This window comes from Miniopterus schreibersii, assembly GCF_964146895.1.
Source record: "Miniopterus schreibersii genome assembly, chromosome: 4".
In the NCBI taxonomy this organism is placed as follows: domain Eukaryota; kingdom Metazoa; phylum Chordata; class Mammalia; order Chiroptera; family Miniopteridae; genus Miniopterus; species Miniopterus schreibersii.
Genome location: NC_138105.1, coordinates 88,158,360 through 88,177,659, shown reverse-complemented (window position 1 = coordinate 88,177,659; position 19,300 = coordinate 88,158,360). Strand labels below are relative to the sequence as shown.

The 19,300-nt window shown below is 38.8% G+C and overlaps 1 protein-coding gene across 3 annotated transcripts in view; it reads left to right on the top strand.

Moving 5' to 3' along the window:
* Nucleotides 1-19,300, top strand: part of RNF145 (ring finger protein 145) — a 72,682-nt gene that overhangs the window by 33,815 nt on the left and 19,567 nt on the right. For all 3 annotated transcript variants that reach the window (XM_081137247.1, XM_081137246.1, XM_081137245.1), the window contains 2 exons: nt 2,242-2,350; nt 12,580-12,671. In XM_081137247.1, the coding sequence (XP_080993373.1) occupies nt 2,242-2,350; nt 12,580-12,671 (201 nt within the window). The remainder of the gene's footprint in view (nt 1-2,241; nt 2,351-12,579; nt 12,672-19,300) is intronic.

Below are 19,300 nucleotides of genomic sequence, written 5' to 3'. Positions count from 1 at the left end.
ATATTGAGGCTTTAGCCACCAGTTCTGTCACCACCATCTCCCAATACCCTCCCAGTATTCTTTCTGTTTAGCCTACAGAATTTACTGTCTCCTGAAAACATCCTTTGTGTTTTTATGGTTTTCGTTTCTACTATTCTCTTTTCCTAGAATGTTTTTCCTTTTCTTAGCCTGGTATAAAGATTCATTTACCCTTTGAGGTCCAGCTCAAATTTGATCCCTTAACGAACCATAGCCCTTCTGATGTTTGCTTATTACAGCACCAATATTGTGTCATACTTTTGTCCGTGTTTATATTTCACTAGACTGTGATCGCTTTATTCTCCTTTGGATCTTGCATGTCTAGGAATACATATGGGTCATACTTTACGTGTAATAATGTTGGTTAAGTGACTGGATGATTGAAAGAATGAATTAAACGAATATGTTCTATCTAGAGGATTTGGCAGCTGATTTTACCAGATGTGCAGGAGGAGAGAAAGATAATGTCTGGAAAGGAAAATAATAGTTCATTAAAAGACAGAATTTAAGGAGAATTTTTATGCCACAGATTGATTAGAAAAATTCTTCAGCCATCAAAACTAAAAAGGCTTGCTAAATATAAAATCCTTTTAAGTTCCTCTGAAGTCCTTCGAGATAGGGATTAACAAAATAAATTTGGGAAATTATTTTAATTTCCTAATAGAAGCACTTACCTCTGGCTTCTGCTGGATTGTTCTTGGAGTTAGGATGTGTGTGAAATCTGAATTCTACTTCTTTAGTCCCTAGCACCCTCTCCTGTTTCCTTAGCTTTAAGCACAGTGGTTGAGTCAGTGTGAGAGGGGCATTAGGTGCTAAGAAGGGATATCTGTGCCCTAATAAAGACTCATTTAATAAGTGGAAAATAGGTATAGGAGAGGAGACAAAGATCAAAGTTAACCTGGAATGTCAGACTGAGAAGTTTAGAACTTTAAAAGGTTTTAGAACAAGAGAGTTGTCTTAGATGAAAGTGATGGTTTTGAGAGTATTACCTTGGCAGTGAAATATAGGTTGCATGAAGATGAAAGGAGACTGAATGAAGAATAGCAATTAGTATGCTTATATATTACAGAGCAGGTTAGGATGACCGTAGGGACTGGAAAGGAAGGGTAACATGTGACAGACGTATTGAGAAAGGCTCAGCAGGACTAGGTAATAGGAGGAAAGATGACTCGGGTGAGTCAGCATGAATGGGATTTAGGAGAGGGAAAGGAGGTGGGCAAGCTTGTCGTGGGAGGAAGAAGGGGGCTGAGTTTGTACATGTTGCACATGAGAACACCTAACTGGAACGTGACCGGGCATCATGTACCATGAGATGTCTCCTTAGAATAAGACATGATTTAAGTCTTTTCGCTTGTGTAATAGGTTCTCGGTAACTTTTTTGATAACGTACATCTGGAATGGTATGTTTGAAGAGCACACTAGATTCTTGGAGCTACGTATTTTATAGAGAAAAGCTGTTGTCCAGAGACTGACAGTCTGTGTTCATTTGAGAGGTTGAAAAGAAAGCAGAGGGGAGGGCTTAGGGGTGACAGGAAGCTCACGTCACAGGGCCAAAGAATCGCTGTTTTGAGAGTAGTGATCTTAGACGCTGGGACGAAGGCAACAGGCTGTTGTCTTTAGAGCGAAGGAGGTTGGTGGAGGACTTGTAGATTGTAGAATGTAAAGGGAACAGTGGGTGGTTAGGAAATAGACACTGGTACAGATTATAACATTTGTCAGTGGAATGAGAAAAGTAGGCAATAGAAAAAGGAGAAATTAGCGTGAAGAGAAGCTTTCCTCGGGATTTGGGGAAGAGCCCTGCACAGCCTTCGAAAAGAGGGGTAAGGACTGGTATCTGGGGAACGATTGGAGATGTAGAAGATAGAGATCTTCAGGGGTTAGAAAAATAAGATCTTGACTGAGTGGAAGGGGAAGCCTTAGAGGGACATGAAGACGCCCACTTCTTCCTCTGGGCCTAGAGAATGAGCATTGGTGCAGAGCAAGTGAGGAGACCTCAGGAAGGGCAGGTGATGAGAGCAGTCTGCTGTGTTGTTGTGTGATGTATTTGTAAAGTGGAGCTTGCTGTGCTGAACTTACTTTGGAAGTGAAAATAAAAACAACCCCGTAAGTTGTTGAGACCTAATTCGAAAGTAATTTACTTCAAGATCTTTTTATTGGTGTAATTAATTGGGAGACTAAATTAGAACTGTATTTTACTTGAATCTCTCTTCATTTTTACTACAGGTTACATCTTAAGTGTTGTGCTGCTAACCTTGCCCAGGCAGTACCTGGTTCAGCTTTACCTATATTTTTTGACTGCCCTGCTCCTCTATGCTGGACATCAAATCTCCAGGTACGAATGTGACCCCATTTTTGAAATGTATGACTGAATTTAAAGTTTTCCTTTACCAATAAACTACTTTTCATGAACACTGTTAAGAAGCTGAGGCTTTGGTGGGTACCCAAAACAGGTGTTTTTGATACTTGTTTTCTAAATAAATATTAGCGTACAGGATTAATAGCTGGGGTTATGCCTCAAATATTAGTTCTGCTTTCTAAAATGATTTTACTATAAAATGGGCCTTAAGGTTATGTTTACAGTGATACCATGAACTTTTCTGTATTACCTGAGAAAAGAATTTCCAAAGACAGGCTGTAGGAGCCCTTTAACAATTACAGACTTCACTGCTTTCATTATTTTAGGGAGTCAGTTTATGTTGCATGAGAATCAGCATAAGATGCAACCATGTACATAGTGGATGACTGATATAAATTATTCGATGAGGTTACTTGTATAGCTCAGAACTTCTGCCTCTTTAGCAAGAGTGTCTGTTTGCCTAGATCTGATAGTCCTAAAACTTGAGACTGGTCTACCAATGACTAAGAGCACCCTACTTTGGAACAGAAAATTAAAGTACAGGTCAACCAAAATCCACACAGTAAATGTAGTGGGGTAGAATAATTTCGGGGGTAAAATTTTGTCTGTTTTGATTGAAATGTATAACCATAGTAAAATATCCCCCCAAGTCTAAGAAGAGTGACAGTTACTTTGCATATGTAACAAGGTATGATTGTCTAGAGGCCTGAAACACAGATTTTGGTGTAGGCTTAAAATTTAATCTTAGAAATAGCATTTTTGTATGACTAGGATCGAGTGGTTGTCTTTAAAAACCTTTTTCCCCCCCTGATTATAAAATAATAATTTTCACTGTAGACAACTTCTGGGAAACACAGAAAATTTAAAGGCAATAATAATCACCTGAAGTTACACCACCTGTTAAAATTCTGATATTTCCTTCCAGGTTTAAGTACAGTTTTTACCACTGCATTGGATGTGAAAAAGTGAAAGTAGTTGATAATCCTTGACTCTTGGCCCTTCTTGTTGAAGCAGAAAAGGTCCTGCTTCACCCTCCTTAATGTTTCATCCAGTTAGTTCTGAGAGGGCCCAGAGTGTTTCCCAGAAGCCCAGTCTTTTCACATCCCTCGCCTCTGTCCCTGCCATTGATTTCCTCTGCTCAAAACGGCACCTGGAGGGTGGTGACTTACTCTTATCTTGCCCAGGGTATGTCCTCACATGTCAGAGTTGCAAAATCTGGAGCTGCCGGAGTAGTGCTGCGTTTCTGGTAATCCTTATGGTGGTTCAAGTCAGGCTGTGTTTTACTCTCAAGTGGAGACGATGACTCTTCTAATTTGGTGTCACACAAGCATGTTCCTGTGCTTAGGCTCCTTTCCGGGAACAACTTGGGCCTTCTGCAGTAGGATCGTTCTCCATAGGCCCCAGGGCCAGCGCTACACAGACAACATTCTGGCCATCCCTTTCCAGTCTGGCCCCAAACCCTCGACACAGTCGCTTCCTGTGGCCTTACCCAGACACCTGAATCTCAGCTCAAGCTCAGAGCAAACAGAAATTGTGCCTGTAGAGTATGATGCAGTAATTCATCCTTTTAGGGTATAATGAGTCCCTGGGCATTTAAGAGTGCCACATCTCTTGGATTAATGGATAGGTGATTACGTAGGTTCACATTTTCACAGTCCTTATTTACTAACCTGTGTCACTTATCTCTCAGTCTTCCTCACTTGTAAAGTGGTGATAATATCTTAAGAGCTATTGTAAAGTTTTAGTAAGATAAGGCACGTAAAGCTCTTAGCCCAATTTCTGACATACAACAAGTGCTTAGCAAATTTTAACACATCCTTATATCTTGTTTTTATTACACAGCATTGTTTTATAAGCATTTCCCTATTTCGTTAGTCTTTATTTCATTTACTTTTTTAAATATAATTCTCCACGTTGCTATGCTTCTATTCTAGTACTTAGGAAATAGTATTATAGTAGAATGACTCAGAGTCAGAGACACTTTTTTTCAGAAATTCTGTATTCTGATTTCTTTGTTTAGTTGTATCACTTCTGCTCCTAGAATGATATTTGTATCATTATATAACAGTACTGTGAAATGAAAGGTAAAATTAAAAGAAAAATAGCTTAGTTTTTTCTCAGATCATACACTTAGAAAACTCTCTTAACTAACCAAATCAGAAGTTGCCCAAAAGGTTATCAATACTTCACACAGTTTAATAATATTGAGGTTCTAAATACTGTTGTTAGTCTTTAAAAATATGACTTTTACGTGGCAGGATATTCCATGCTGTAACTGTATAATGGTAACTTTTTTTTTAAATCCTCACCCAAGGGTATGTTTTTCATTGGTTGTAAAGAGAGAGGAAGGGAGAGGGAGATAGAAAGAAACATCTGTGTGAGGGACATAAGTGGACTGCCTCACGCATGTGCCCCAGCTGGGGTCTAACCTGCAACCTGTGTATGTACCCTGGCCTGGAATCCAACCTGTGGCCCTCCTGTGCCCACTGAGCACACCGCCCAGGGCAGGATAGCTTTTTAAAGTTAATAGGATTTTTTGTTTCTGTTTTATTTTTCCCAATACCATTTACCAAGTACCATATGATTTCACTCATACGGAATTTAATAAACAACCTGAACGGTGAAGCAAAATAGAGACAGACTCATAGAGCAGGCAGACAGCTCTGTTGGAGGGAGGTGCAGGGAGTGTGGAGGGATCGAGCAAGAAAGGTAATAGAATTTTGAGGATCAATCAGAGAAATCTCAAAGTTGAAGGTAGAACTATTAAAATTATTGCTTTGCTAGCTAGTTATTATAATCCTGGGTAAAAAAAACAATGAACCTGCCCTTTCCCTCATGGTTTTCAGTTTTCATGTGGTTTGTGGTATAGTGATGACTGAAACCATGTAGCTCTATTTTTATCTATGGTATTACCATCCAGCCTTTTTTAGAGAGGTCACAATTCTCTTATGTAAAGATAAAAGGGTGAGCCGTAAAGAAAAGCCTTTTCCCGATCATTCTTGGGACAAGTTCAGCTTTTTAATTTACGTAGGATTTTTTTTTCTGATGTTTAAGTTTTGTTCTCTTTATTAGAAAATTCAGGCTTATTTTAAACAATAAAGGATTGTAATAAAATTTTACAGCGTACAAAAATATTTCCTGCTCTTTATTTCATTTTGAGCCTTATTATAATGCTTTGAGATTTACAGATGAAAATCCTGAAGTGGACAAACAGGGACGATGCCAGACTTTAACTTGACTTTAGGTTTTCTGGTTCTTAGTTCAGTTCTCTTAGGGAGACAGGATGGTTAATGGAAAGAAAATTAGTTTTAGAGTCAGAGTAGGTATGAAATAGTTCTACTACTGAGTTAATACTGTGTTACCTTGGCAAGTTACTTCTATGAAACTAAAGACTGCGCATCTTATGGAGTTAGTTTTGATATTAACAAATTTCAAGGTATGTTGTATTTTAAGTATTTCTCTTAGTATAACTTACACTGCTTCTCACAAAAGGTCAGCAAAGATGTGTTATTCTTGAATTACTCATACGTAACATGTCACCTTAGTCAATATTGAGGCTGGAATATGTCATGTGTATAAAACATTGAGGCTGAAGAGTTTAGTTTTTAAAAATAACAACAGTTTAGATTTCATGTGGCGGTTTTATAACCAAGTGTCTTTTTTAAAAATAACAGCTTTATTGGGATATAATTCACATACCTATTTAAAGTATACGGTTCCATGGGTTTTAGTGCATTCATGGAATTGCAAACCATCACCACAATTGATTTTAGAACATTTTCATCACTGCAGAAAGAAACCCCGTAACCAGCAGTCACTCCCCATCCCCTGCCACCCCCACCCCCACCCCTCATCACTAGGCAGCTGTGAAGTCTGTTTTCTGTCTCTCTGGGTTGGCCTATTCTGAACATTTCGTGTACATTGAATTGTACAGTATGTGTTTCTTTGTGCCTGGCTTTTTTCATTTGGCATGTTTTCAAGGATCCTCCATGGTGTAGCATGCATCACTTTATTTTTCTGTCCAAACTATTCTATCCTATGAATAGACCACATATTGTTTATCCATTCATTCATTGATGTATATTTGGCTGTTATGACTAATGCTGTAAACATTTGTGGTGTTTGTGTCAACATACTTTTTTGTTCTTGGGCACATACCTTGGAGTGCAATTGCTAGATCTTACTGATATTTAGCCTTTTGAGGAACTGCCAGGCTATTTCTAAAGCAGCTGCGCAATTTTACGTTTCCACCAGCAATATATGCGGGTTTCAGCTTCTTCATATCCTTGCCAGCACTTGTTGATGTCTGTCTTTTTTAGTATAGACATCATAGTTAGTATGAAGTGATATTTCACTGTGGTTTTGATTTGCATCTTCTTGATGGCTGGTGAGGTTGAGCATCTTTTTGTGTGAATCTTCTTTGGAGAAATGTTTATAAATATGGTTTCAAATGTAATATTTTCCCAAGAGTGAGTTATGTATAAAATACAGGTAACTAGCCCTCCATCTTATGAAAGCTTACATACTTCTAAGCTGTAGATGAGGTTTCTCTATTTGGGGCCTATTGGCATTTTGAGCTGGGACAGTTCTGTGCATCATGGGCTATTAATAACACCCTGCCTCTCCTCACTAGATTGCAGAGCATCCCTCCTCACAGCAGTTGTGAAGCCAAAAACTGTCCCTGATTGCCAAATGTTGTCTCCTGGGAAACAAAATTTTCCTCGGTTGAAAACCATTGCTAATAGGTTACATAATTGTCAAAATGATTTTTGTCACTACATACTCAACTTTAATTTTTGATAGGAATGAAATTGACCCATTTCAGTGTTTGACGTTTTCTTCTTTTGAACATTATCAGATCCAGGCACTAAATATTTAGCAGGGGGTTGGAAGGATGCTGAAGAGAGAAGCAGGGTGGCAGAGTGGTAGAGATGACTTAATTAAACCCTGGATAGACGACTATTCCATTGCTAGCACAGTGCTTAGGGTGCGGTAGGTCCTCAAGGCCAGGTGTTTGAACATCTCAGTATCTGGGATCTCTTAAATTGGCAGCACCTTTTGTTTGCACATATTGCAGAAGATAACTTTAGGGCTTGCTACTTTATTCTGTGTAATGATAGATTAGGTTTCTTTGGATTTAACATTGTGTGAAAGCTCTAAGTGGCCAGAATGTACAAATTGTTCCTTGGTTGTTCAATAGTAACTTAGGTTGCTTAAGAGACTGTTCGTTATAAGTTGGTGAAATGGTAAGCTTCTGGGTATTGTTGGTATTTATTTTTTATAACTTTTATGCTGCTCTTTATAGCAAGGGTTTTTCTAATTGCATGCTGTTCGTAGGCCTTTTTCGTGCACATTATATAGTCCTTATGCCCCAAACAGTTTCAGAGGACAATAGGCTACCACAGGGACTCAGGAAATAGATTTTCAAAGTATTTTGTTTATTAGTGCTCAGGGATGGCTCTTAGCATTACCCAAATTGTTAACAAAATGAAAAAAGTTTAAGAAGGGAAATATTTTATTCAGTTTTAAGTAGAAGTCAGGAAATCTTGCTTCTGACCAACTTGATACATTTTACCATTTAAATCTTCTAAATAAAAAAAGTGTAATACTGCTTTTGAATATCTCATCCGATTCAGTCTTAAAATAGTTATAAAATTCTGTTAAAAATTAGAATTTCATGGCTCTTGCTTCGGACTAATTTTTGACAGAAATGACCCGTGACTCCTTCTCCGGGTCCTCCTTATTCAGGCTTACTGCCTTGTTCTTTTATGTTGTGAGTCACCCACTCTGTTGAGACTCAGTAACCAGGAGTTTCCACTGCCAGCGTGAGATGCCGTGAAGTTGTGCGTAACTTAGATATAGAGACCTTTGTTTGTCGATCCTTCCTTTGGTTCTTCCGTATAGTTTGGGATGCCGTGCCCAGATTCTTCTTTCAGAAGGGACAGCTCAGTAGTGGCTGCTTGGCAAGACTAGTAGTTCAGCCTTCACCAAAGCCACTACCCTGGCTCTGGCAAGCCAGGCTCAGCCCAAAAAGGGACAGCAGGTTTTCTGGGCTTGGCTGTCTTTACTGAGGTGGGGCTTTTTGGGGAGTCATTCAAATGGGAGATTGATGGGCTGTCTTGAGAGACTGGAGTTGAGCAAAGGGGGGAGAGGGTCTAAGGTGCCTAGGGAAGATGTTAATTTCTTTGGTGGGACATTGATCCAATGACTCAGGTATTTTGAACATGTTTAATGGACAGCAATGGGGGAGCTTACAGCATTGAGGGAGAGGTATTCCTAGGGTCCTAGAGGAGGGCATAATGAGAGAGCTGGTGGAAGGAAACTGCTTAACATCGGGATATTGTAATTATGGCCTAGAGGCTGATTATTATTCTGGAGTGCAGACCTCCCCTAGGGTCCTATAATCTCAACAAATCACAAAGTAATGAGCATATGGAGAGTGAAAAATAACTAAAAAAGATCATAAAAAGCATTAGAAAGTTAAGAGGAGGCTTAAACAAACAAACAAACCCTGAAGACTAAAGGGAATGATAAAAAAAAAGGAAATAGTTACATTAAAACCTTTCATAATAACCCTGTAACGAAAGGTGAAATAGGTGATATTTAAAATAAAAGATGTAAAAGGCAGAAAGAACTAGCTAAACAGAAAAGAATGTAGAAGCGAAGATAATAAAAGATATAATTTTTATTTTATTTTAAAATATGTCTTTATTGATTTCAGAGAGAGGAAAGGAGAGGGAGAGAGAGAGCGAGCTAGAAACATCAATGATGAGAGAGTCATGGATCGGCTGCCTCCTGCACGCCCCGGACTGGGGATGGAGCCCGCAACCCGGGCATGAGCCCTGACCGGGAATCGAACCCCGATCGCCTGGATCCTGGGTCGATGCTCAATGGCTGAACCATGCCCGACTGGGCAAAGATATAATTTTAAAATTCGGCTGTGAACTTATATAAACTTTAGAAACTTTAAAACACTCACAACATTCTGTATCTTTTTTATAGCACTTACCACAATTGTAATTAAATAATTGTCAGGATGAGTAATGTAAGTTTCCCCTCCTGGTTTGTAAGCTTTGTGCTAATTGGAGCTATGTCTTGTCTATTGCAATATTCCCAGAGCCAAGCAGTGTGCTAGCAGTGTATTCTTTTTGAGTTAAAAAAAAAAAGTATAGAAAATGTTAATTTTCCTTAGAAGTTTGTTTTGTAAAATTAGAATATAAGGTAAGAGACTCTGAAGATTAAAGATAAGGAAGCTTTAAAAAAGAAGGTAAACCAGAGTAGGCTAGGAAGTAAAGCAAAACAATTAGCAAATGTCTTAGCATAAGAAATTCTAGAAGAGTATTGTTTGCTGACTTATTTTTAAAGCATCAATAATATGACAGAAGCAAAGAGGGAAAGACGTGACAGGGAGCCCAGCTCTGCAGTCTCCTCCCTTCAGCCCTCACGAGAAAGCTCCTGGGGACTGGGCCCTTTGGGGCATTTCTGGCTTTTCTCCTGGGGGGCAGTGCTCTTGTAGGTCCACCCTCACACTACCCTCTTTTTTATTAAGGTGAAAGTCACATGACATAAAATTAACCTTTTTAAGTGGACAGTTCAGTGGCATACAGTATATTCATAATGTGCAGCCATAACCATTATTTAATTCCAAAACATCTTTATCTCCCCAAATAAAACTCGATGCCTTTAAGTGATTATTTCCATTTCCTCTACCCCGAGCCCCTGGCAAGCACTAATCTACTTTATGTCTTTATGGGTTTTCCCTCGCCTCTTTTTAAACTGGATCTATTGCAGAGGGATATGCTATGCCCAAAAAGAAATTACTTGGCCTAAGAGGCCTACATAGTACTGGGACTAAGAGTTAGATCTCTCTTAATTTTAAATTTATTTTTTTAATAGCATCTTCAAAGAGTTCATAAATCTAAGTGGTGTTTATATGTACATTTTATTTTAAACTTCGTAATTCTCTTAGCTCTCTATCCTAAATTATAAAATATACTAATTGCATTGATGATTACTTATAGTAACCTAGTAACCAGATATTTCTGTGTAATTTACACATGTAGCATCTGTGCCCCTCTACATTAAAACAGGGTTTCAACCATTGACGTCCTGGACTAGATAAGTTTTTTAAATATGTTTTTATTGATTTTAGAGAGAGAGGGAGAGAGAAAGAAACATCGATGTTTGATGTGAGAGAGAAACATCAATCAGCATGGGGAACAAACCCACAACCCTGGCATGTACTCTAATCAGGAATCGAACCTGTGAGTGACCTGTTTGGTGCATGGGACGGTGTTCAACCAACTGAGCCACACTGGCCTGGGCAGAACTGGATAAGTCTTTTCTGTTGGGGCTTTGTTGTCCTGTGCACTGTAGAATGCTTTGGCAGCATTTGGCCTAGGTGCCAGTAGCACCCCAAACCCCCTTCCAAGTTCTGAGGACTAGAAGTGTCTTCAGACATGACAGAATGTCCCTTCAGGGCAAAATCACCCCTGGCTGACAACCACTGCATTAAAATCATTCCTCGTGCCCTGGCTGGTGTGGCTCAGTTGCTTGGAGCATTGTCCTGTACACCAAAAGGCCACAGGGTCCATTTCTGATCAGGGCACATACCCAGGTTACAGGTTCGATCCCTGGTTGGGGCGTGTACAGGAAGCAGCCAATCCATGTTTCTCCCTGACCCCCCCCTCAGTCCTTCCTGTCTTTAAAAAAAAAAAAAAAAAGTGCCCTGGCCGGTTTAGCCCAGTGGTTAGAGTGTCAACCAACAGACCAAAAGGTCACGGGTTTGATTTCCTGGTCAAGGGCACGCACCTCAGTTGCAGGCGGCTCCAGCCCCAGCCGGGGCATGTGCAGGTGGCAACCAATCGATGTGTCTCTCTCATATCAGTGCCCTGCGCCCTCCCCTCCTTTCTGAAAAAAATCAATGGAAAAGATATCCTCCAGTGAGGATTTAAAAAAGAAAAAAAGAAAAAAACAACATATCCTTGGGTGAGGATTAAAATAATAATAAAAATAATAAGTAAAACCATTCCTCTTGAGAGTTTGGCTTTCGCTTTTCGTAGAAACTGTTAATGCATTATTTGTTAGAAGTGGTTGTCAGAGTGATCGAGGAGAATTGCTAAATCACCCATGAAGCTTAGTTGCTGACTTGTAGAATTGTTCCCCAGACTGCTCCTATTCTTAAAAATGTATTATTTGAGTTTTTAATTTTGATTTTTGGCAGCACTCTCCATGCTAATTGTGTGAGGGTCACTTCTTGTTGGGCTGTGGTATGCTGAAGGAATTCAGCTCAATTGCCTCATAGGAAGAATTTCACAGATAAAGTAAATACAGCCATATGAGTTTGTTCAGAAATACGTGAAACACTTAGACTGTTTTGAAATACGGTGAATAAAGCATGATCAGTTGAAAAGAGGAAGGATTTTTAAACAGTTTTCCCACTTTGATGTCAAAAGAACTTAGCCATGTTCTAGTGTTACCACTTAGCTTACTGGTAATAAATTAAATTCCTCCTTTCTGTGCTTCCTACCTAAGCCCTAGTGGTGGTTTTCTCAGAGTGTAAAGACTCCTTGGCTATTACTTAAATCATATTGTTTCTTAGTAATCACATATTAAATGAATTAAATTTAAAAAGGAATATTTGATTTGATTTATGATTTGTCTCAAAATAAATGGATAGCCTACTTAAATGCCCGACAGAATTGAAAGTCACATTTTCTAAGGGTTATCCTCCTATGAGCCAGTTTTCTAACTAGTTTGAGATTTTACCTGTAATTAAGTATAACTGGGGACAAAACTTTGGGGAAAATAAGACTGGGTGGATGGAGGAAGAGAGCCGACGGGAGATCATGAATGTAATATTACTGGATATTATTAAGTACTGGATAAAGAGATGACGCCTTGACTGGCTTTTTGCTGGGCATAAAGTATTTAATAAGGTCATGGGAAGAAAGACAGTCCCACACAGTAGAGTTTCGGCTGCCTTCTCTGCATAGTAAAATCCATTTTCTGTAAATTGTGTTTGGAAGGAGATGAAGGCCATCCCTATGTAATTTGTTATCCCCAAATTTTTCCTTAGTGTAGATGTGGAGAGAGGTGTAATTAACAGAATGTGCTTTTTATAAGGATTCTGTGCTTTGGCTGTTTCTGTCCCCCACCTGCACTTGGAATGTATCTAATCCGTCTTTATCCCTTTATTTATTTAGGGACTATGTTAGAAGTGAACTGGAATCCGCCTATGAAGGACCAATGTATTTAGAGCCTCTCTCCATGAATCGATTTACCACAGCCTTAATAGGTAAGTACTATAAAAGAATTAAAAGTGTAGGTAGGAACCAACCAGTTTTACTATCTTATAAAATTGGTGCATAATTACTACCAAAAAAATTTGGAAAACTCAGCGACTCTGAAAATACAGGCATTGTTAAATATTCCATTTTCTTAGCCCCTTTTCCCCTTGCATCAGTGTTTCTTATTTTATGTGTTTATAATCATACATTGCCTACAGTTGCTTGTGCTTTTTAGTGGTATTTTAAGTATTTGGGAAGATTAATAAAAACTAATTAGGACTTTGTAAGATCAAAATGAAATATGTAATGTCTTAAAAGTTATTTATTACTATTGAAAGCCATCACCCTATAGTCAAAAACAAATTGCCAGAAACATCCAGAACTTGAGACATGATTGAAATCTTCAGGTAGCAGAATGTAAAAATAGAAGTGTTGGCTAAAGCCCCCAAACAATATAGATACAGTATAAAGTGAGGTACCAGACCCTCCTGTGCCAGAGTTGCAGAAAAGGAAGTGAGAGAAAACCTGTTTGTGGCTCTTAACTTCACCCATGCAGGTATTAAAAGGTCCAGTGTTGGAGACTGAAGGAGGCTTTCTTTAGAGAGAACTGTTTTCTCTGAAATACCTCCCCAGATCGAGAGAATTCAGTGTGGACCATTTAGAGAGTCGCGTATTCTGTGGCTTAGGTGGCGGGGGGGGTGGTGGTGCAAGATACTGTGGACTGGTGTCTGGCCAAGCCTGCAAAATCTAAAGCCGCATCATCCAGAACTAGCCACATGTGGCTACTGAGCACTTGAAATGTGGCCAGTCCACATTCACATGATATACCGTAAGTGTAAAACACACATCCAGTTTCTTAGACTTTGTACAGAAAGGATGCAAAGTGTCTCTTTAATTTTTGTATGTAGATCTGAATGTCTATATGTATGATATTTGGGATATGTTATATTAAATAAAATATATTCATTAATGTCACCTGTTATTTTGAACTTTCTGAAGTGAGGCTACCAGAAAATTAAAAATTACATATGTGCTCATATTATCATTCTAATCGGATATTAAGGCCAGCAGCAGAGTGGCTGGCTGTTGAGTTTTCTGACTATAGAATGAGCGTGATTTCTGGGGTTCTCTGCATCTTCTAATCTGTTTAGGCAAAGAATGTTAGTTTCCTGTGGACTAGATGAAGGGATTTTCTTAGGTCCTTCCAGTAGGGCTCTTTAGAAGGATAATAAGACCCCAGCAGGGAGTGAACTTCCAGATACTCTGGAGCCAAGGAAAGAACCAAAAAACACCCAGAGGGAAGGTACATAACAAGCACCAGGGGTACTTTAGATGAGATGCACAGTGATGGGAACAGTCTCAGAAGAACCCATTAAATTGCCCAAGAGAATGATCAGTTTTAAACTCCCCCAATTCTGGGGAACTCATATCATTGTCAGAGTACACTTGAGTAAGAATTTCCTGCTTCCTTCCCTCTCCTTCCCTCCCTTTTTCAATCCTGGGTAAATCAGAAGAGAGGGAGATGGTAGTGGCAAAGAAAGAGGGAGAAGCCTGCCATAGGTGCTCCACCCTCTCTCACAATGCAGGTTTCCTATATACAGTCTCATAGGAGGCCTGATCCAGAGTAAGGGGAAAGCCTCAGCTTTGAATCAGTTTCAAAGTTTTGGTTACTATCAGATTGAGACTGTAATTTAAACTAGATTAGAAAAGTTATGGGGCTTACTGTAGGGGTAGGAGAACACTTAATCTTCAGAATGGGTTTTAAAAGACAGCAGGAGACAAAGATAATGTTGCTTTATGCGTATATCCTATGAGTTGGTATGTTCAGTAATGGCAGCATTCAAGTGTGGGAATGTTTGCCAGATTAGAAAGTTTGTAAATTGTTCTCTTTTATTCTGTGATCGATACAATTTAGTATAAATCTGAAACATTTTTTTAAATTGCTCCTTTCAGTGGCTATAATAGTCTGTATACTCAACTAAGATTCAATTAATTAGAAATAAAACTAACTCCATGAACTATTAATAAGTAACATGTTTTCCTCCTACTTTGATTTTAAAGTAACTTTCTTCTTTTCTTGCATTTCACTAATGAGCTTTTAATGAGGAACTAAGTAACTTGAATATGCCATCATTTCTTAGGGTTGCAGATTTCTTGGAGATATTTCTCATAGTGGAATTCTGAAATCCAAAGAGTACATTGAGATTGAGATTTTGATTTAGTCAGATTTACCAGCTATAATTGACATGTCGTAATAAACAATTTCCTGTTCTTTTGGAGATACAGTAGAGATTTCCACTAACAGTATGACTCCTTCCTCCTTTCGTCCAAGTAGGAGGAGTCTTCTCTTAGAATCATAGCGTGATTCATCATTTTCTGTGAAAGAAGATAGTGAAGCCTGTAATCCCGAGCCGAGCAACTCGTGTGCTGGCATAGGCTTGTGGGAATGTTCAGAGTTTAGGGGAAGTTTACATCATGCTGAACGAGGAAATTTAAATGTCATAGCTGTGAGCACAGGGAAAGTAAGCTTTGCCAGAAAGAAAATTCCTAATCTTTCCTATTATTAAAGCATTTTCTTTTAAAAAAATATATTTCAGATAGAGGAAGGTATGGGGGGGGGGAGAGAGAGAGAGGAACATCAATGATGAGAGTCATTGATCGGCTGCCTCCTGCATGCCCCCAGATCGAGCCTGCAACCCGGGCATGTGCCCTGACCTGGAATCGAATCAAACCTCTGTCTCCTGGATCCTAGGTTGATGCTCAACCACTGAGCCATGCCTGGCCGGGCTTAAAGCATTTTCTTAAAAGTCAAGAAATACTACAGTTTTATGATGAAAAACAGCTCTCTCCTGTACCTTTCTCTCCTCTCCACTTTCAGATGTCATTCCTGCTGTTTTCTTTTATATCCCTTTCTGGAAATCCTGTTACTTGGATTAAGCTTCTCCTACCTCGAGCCCCCCCTCAACTTTCTTACAGTTCTGTTCCTCCCCTTGGCCCCCCCCCCCGTTTTTGTTTTACTTTCTGAAATTTCTCAACTTATCTTCCAACACCTTTATTGTATTTTCTTATATCTTTAATATCCAGGAGCTTGTTTTTATTGAATACTTCTTTTTACTATGACAATCTTCTTAAATTTCTTAAATCTATTTTTTATCTCTTTGAAGCTTTCTTTTGTTATGTTTCCTTTTCCTGTTTGTGTTGGTCTTTGTCTTTCATGGGACAGCCATGCTTCTTAAACCTGGATGGAAACACCTGGTTATTATTAAAAAAGAATTATGAACACTGATGCCTAGGCCCCGCCTGAGGCTGATTAAGCCATTCGTTTTACTGAAATACCTGGAGTCCTTGACAGATCATTTGTATTAAAGTGAGTTATTGAGTTGGCGACTGGAATCTCTTTAGGGCTTACTACCTGGTGTGAACACAGTAGGTGTTCAAGTGAGGCTGGCTACTTTAAGTGAATTTGTAGGTCTTCTCACTTAGACTTGGTCATTTTCCCTAAAGGGGGATCTTTCTGTCCTCTCTTGGGGAAGCTGGTGTCACTGACTAGACCTGGGTGGCAGCAAACATGGTAGCAGTGTTTGGAGATCGAGAGAGATCTCATCCTTTGGGGTGCAGACTTTTATTTTAATTCCCTCTTTTCATTTGGGCACGTCACCTGCCCTGGCTGGGCACGGTGTCCAGGAGTCTGTTCAGCCTCTCCAGAGAGCAAGCTGCAGTCTTCCTCCCTGAGCGGGGGAAGAGTAGTAGCCTGGCTAAAACTATGTTGCCTCCTATCTCTATGTTTTCTCTACTTTAAAATGTTGGCATATTTCACTTGGTGGCTTCTCTTCTTGGTTTTTTATTGTTACAGGTTTTCCTCTTTTTTATGCCTTTATGAATGTTTTTCATGTGATATGAATATCAGTCCTTTAAAGGCTAACATTAATGCTTTATGGGAGAAAATACCACATGTATTATAACAAGTAGGTTCTTAATAAACATTTGGCTTTCTGTAAAAATGGTTGCAATTTTTGTATTCTTCTAACAGTAATATGGATAGAACACACAGAGAAAAATCCCAGTGTGGCTCAGGGGTTAAGAGCATCAGCCCTTGCACCAAAGGGTCACTGGTTCAATTTCTGGTCAAGGGCATGCACCTGGGTTGCAGGTTCCATTCCCCAGCCGGGTTTGGGGGAGTGTGAGAGACAACCAATCTATGTCTCTCTCTCACATCAATGTCTCTCTCTTCCCCCCCACCTCCCTCCCTTCTACTCTCTCTAAAAAAATCAGTGGGAAAAAAAATTCTCAGGTGTGGTTTAACACCCCCCCCCCCCCCGCCAAAAAAAATATCCCAAAGTATTGTTGTGCTTTTCATTGGCAAGAGGGAAGGAAAATAATTTGACTAAATGATCCTTTTTGGGGGTGGGTGGGATCTGGGACTTCTACATACCTTTTGTTTGTGTTTTAAATCCTCACCCGAGGATATGTTTTTATTGATTTTAGAGAGGGAAAGGGGGAGGGAGGGAGAGAGAAACTTCGACGTGAGAGAGAAACATTAATTGGTTGCCTCTCTTATGCACCCAGACCAGGGGTCAAACCCACAGCCTTTTGGTGCATAGGACAACACTCCAACTGACTGAGCCACCTGGCCAGGGCTCTAGATACCTCTTTTTAAAAAATTACTTTTTAGTTAAAGTTGACATGCAATGTTATATTAGTTATAGGTGTACAACATAGTGATTAGACATTTGTATACCTTATGAAGTAGTCACCCTGATAAGTCTAGTACCCATCTGATACATAATAAATGATTCTTAAGTAATCTGGAAGGTACCATGCTCAAGAATTTTCAAGATATTCTGAAAGGAGCAGTGCAAGGAGACGTCCAATCAGTGAAAAGGAACAGTGTGGTACTGTCATCAGAGTAGGTCATTGAAAAAAACACACAGTAAGTTCCAACACAAACACAGAGATACAGAAGATTTGGAAGTGTACTGAAGTGACATTTCAAACTAATGAGAAAAGAGTTGGATGTTTCTTACAGTTTGGTTTGAAGCAACTGACTAAACATCTGGTAAAACAAACTTAGGTCTTTTTATCTTATTCTAAAATGTTAAATGTATTAATTTTTAAATTAAAGACTACTGAAAGAAAATATAGGTAATTAACTGTATACTTGTACAGGGTGGGACAAAAGTAGGTTTATAGTTGTGAGTACATAAAACACAGTTTATTTTTGTATTATCAATGTATTATTTTCTGTACAAACAACTGTAAACCTACATTGCCCCATCCTCTATACTCTTTTATTTTATAATCCTCACCTGAGGATATGTTTTTATTGATTTTAGAGAGAGAGGAAGGGGAAGGAAGAGAGAGAGAAACATCAATTGGTTGCCTCCTGTATACACCCCCACCAGGGATCGAACCAGCAACCTGGTTAAATGCCCTGACCAGGAATTGAACCCATGACTTTCAGTATACAGGACGATGCTCCATCTAACAGAACTACATCGGCCAGGGCCCTGGATACTCAAGTGAGAGAAGCCATATAATTAACCATGGCACTAAAGGTGGAAACCATTAAGGAAACGATTGATAGGTGTGGCTTTTTATAATAGAAACTAATACTAATAAGAGCAAAAGGTTATTAAAATACTCAGATGACACATTTGGAAAATACTATCATATGATAAAGGTGACACCTTGATCAAACATGGAAGACTACATATTCAGGTAGAAGAGTGAGCAGAGAATGTGAGTGAGCACTTCACCAAATCATTGCACGTTTTTAATGCACTTGTAATGTCAGTGCTACTGGGAATCAACAACATAGAAATTTTGAAAAACTTAGAGAATATGAATATTCCTTGCATTCCCTTAAATTATTTTCACTATTGGCAAGTCAGTGGGAAAATGGGCGCCCTGTTCACTGGGTATTCCTTTTCTGTAGGGTAATCGGATAGTATGTGTCAAAAGCCTTAAAAAATGTTTCTTCTTCTGGCTCTGTAATTGCACTTCTAGGAATTGAGTCTAAGAAAATATTAGGAAATGTGCTCCAAGTATGTCATAAATGTGCAAGCTTATTAATAACAAAGCTTTTTATAATTGTGAAATATTTAAAAACAGCCAAATGCTAATATTGTGTCATATACATTCAGTGAAATATACCATACAACTAAGAAAACCACCCATATATATATATTTATTATTATTGGGAGATACATGCATAATATGTATTACATGAAAAGAGCTGATTATAAAATATTATATACACTATACATCTTCACACAAAACATTTGTGTACATTCATGTGCATGGAATAAATCTGAAGAGGTAACAAATAATATGAATAGCTAACTTTGGTTGAGCAAGTACTAGGTTTCAAATACAGTGCTAAGGCTTTGCATGTAGTACTTCATTTAATGGACGCAACATATTAGCAGTGCTACCTTTGGGTGATAGAATTTTAAGAGATTGAGGGTTTTTTTTTCTTTTTTACTTCTCTATATTTCCTAACTTTTCTATAATAATTATGCATAATCCTCTTTGAGAATTTGTTGCTTAAACTTTTCAGTTTTAACGGTATTGAGTGATTTGAGAAGGCTTTCATGGTCCTGAAAAAGCAATTAAAGATCAAAAACTTCAGAATAAA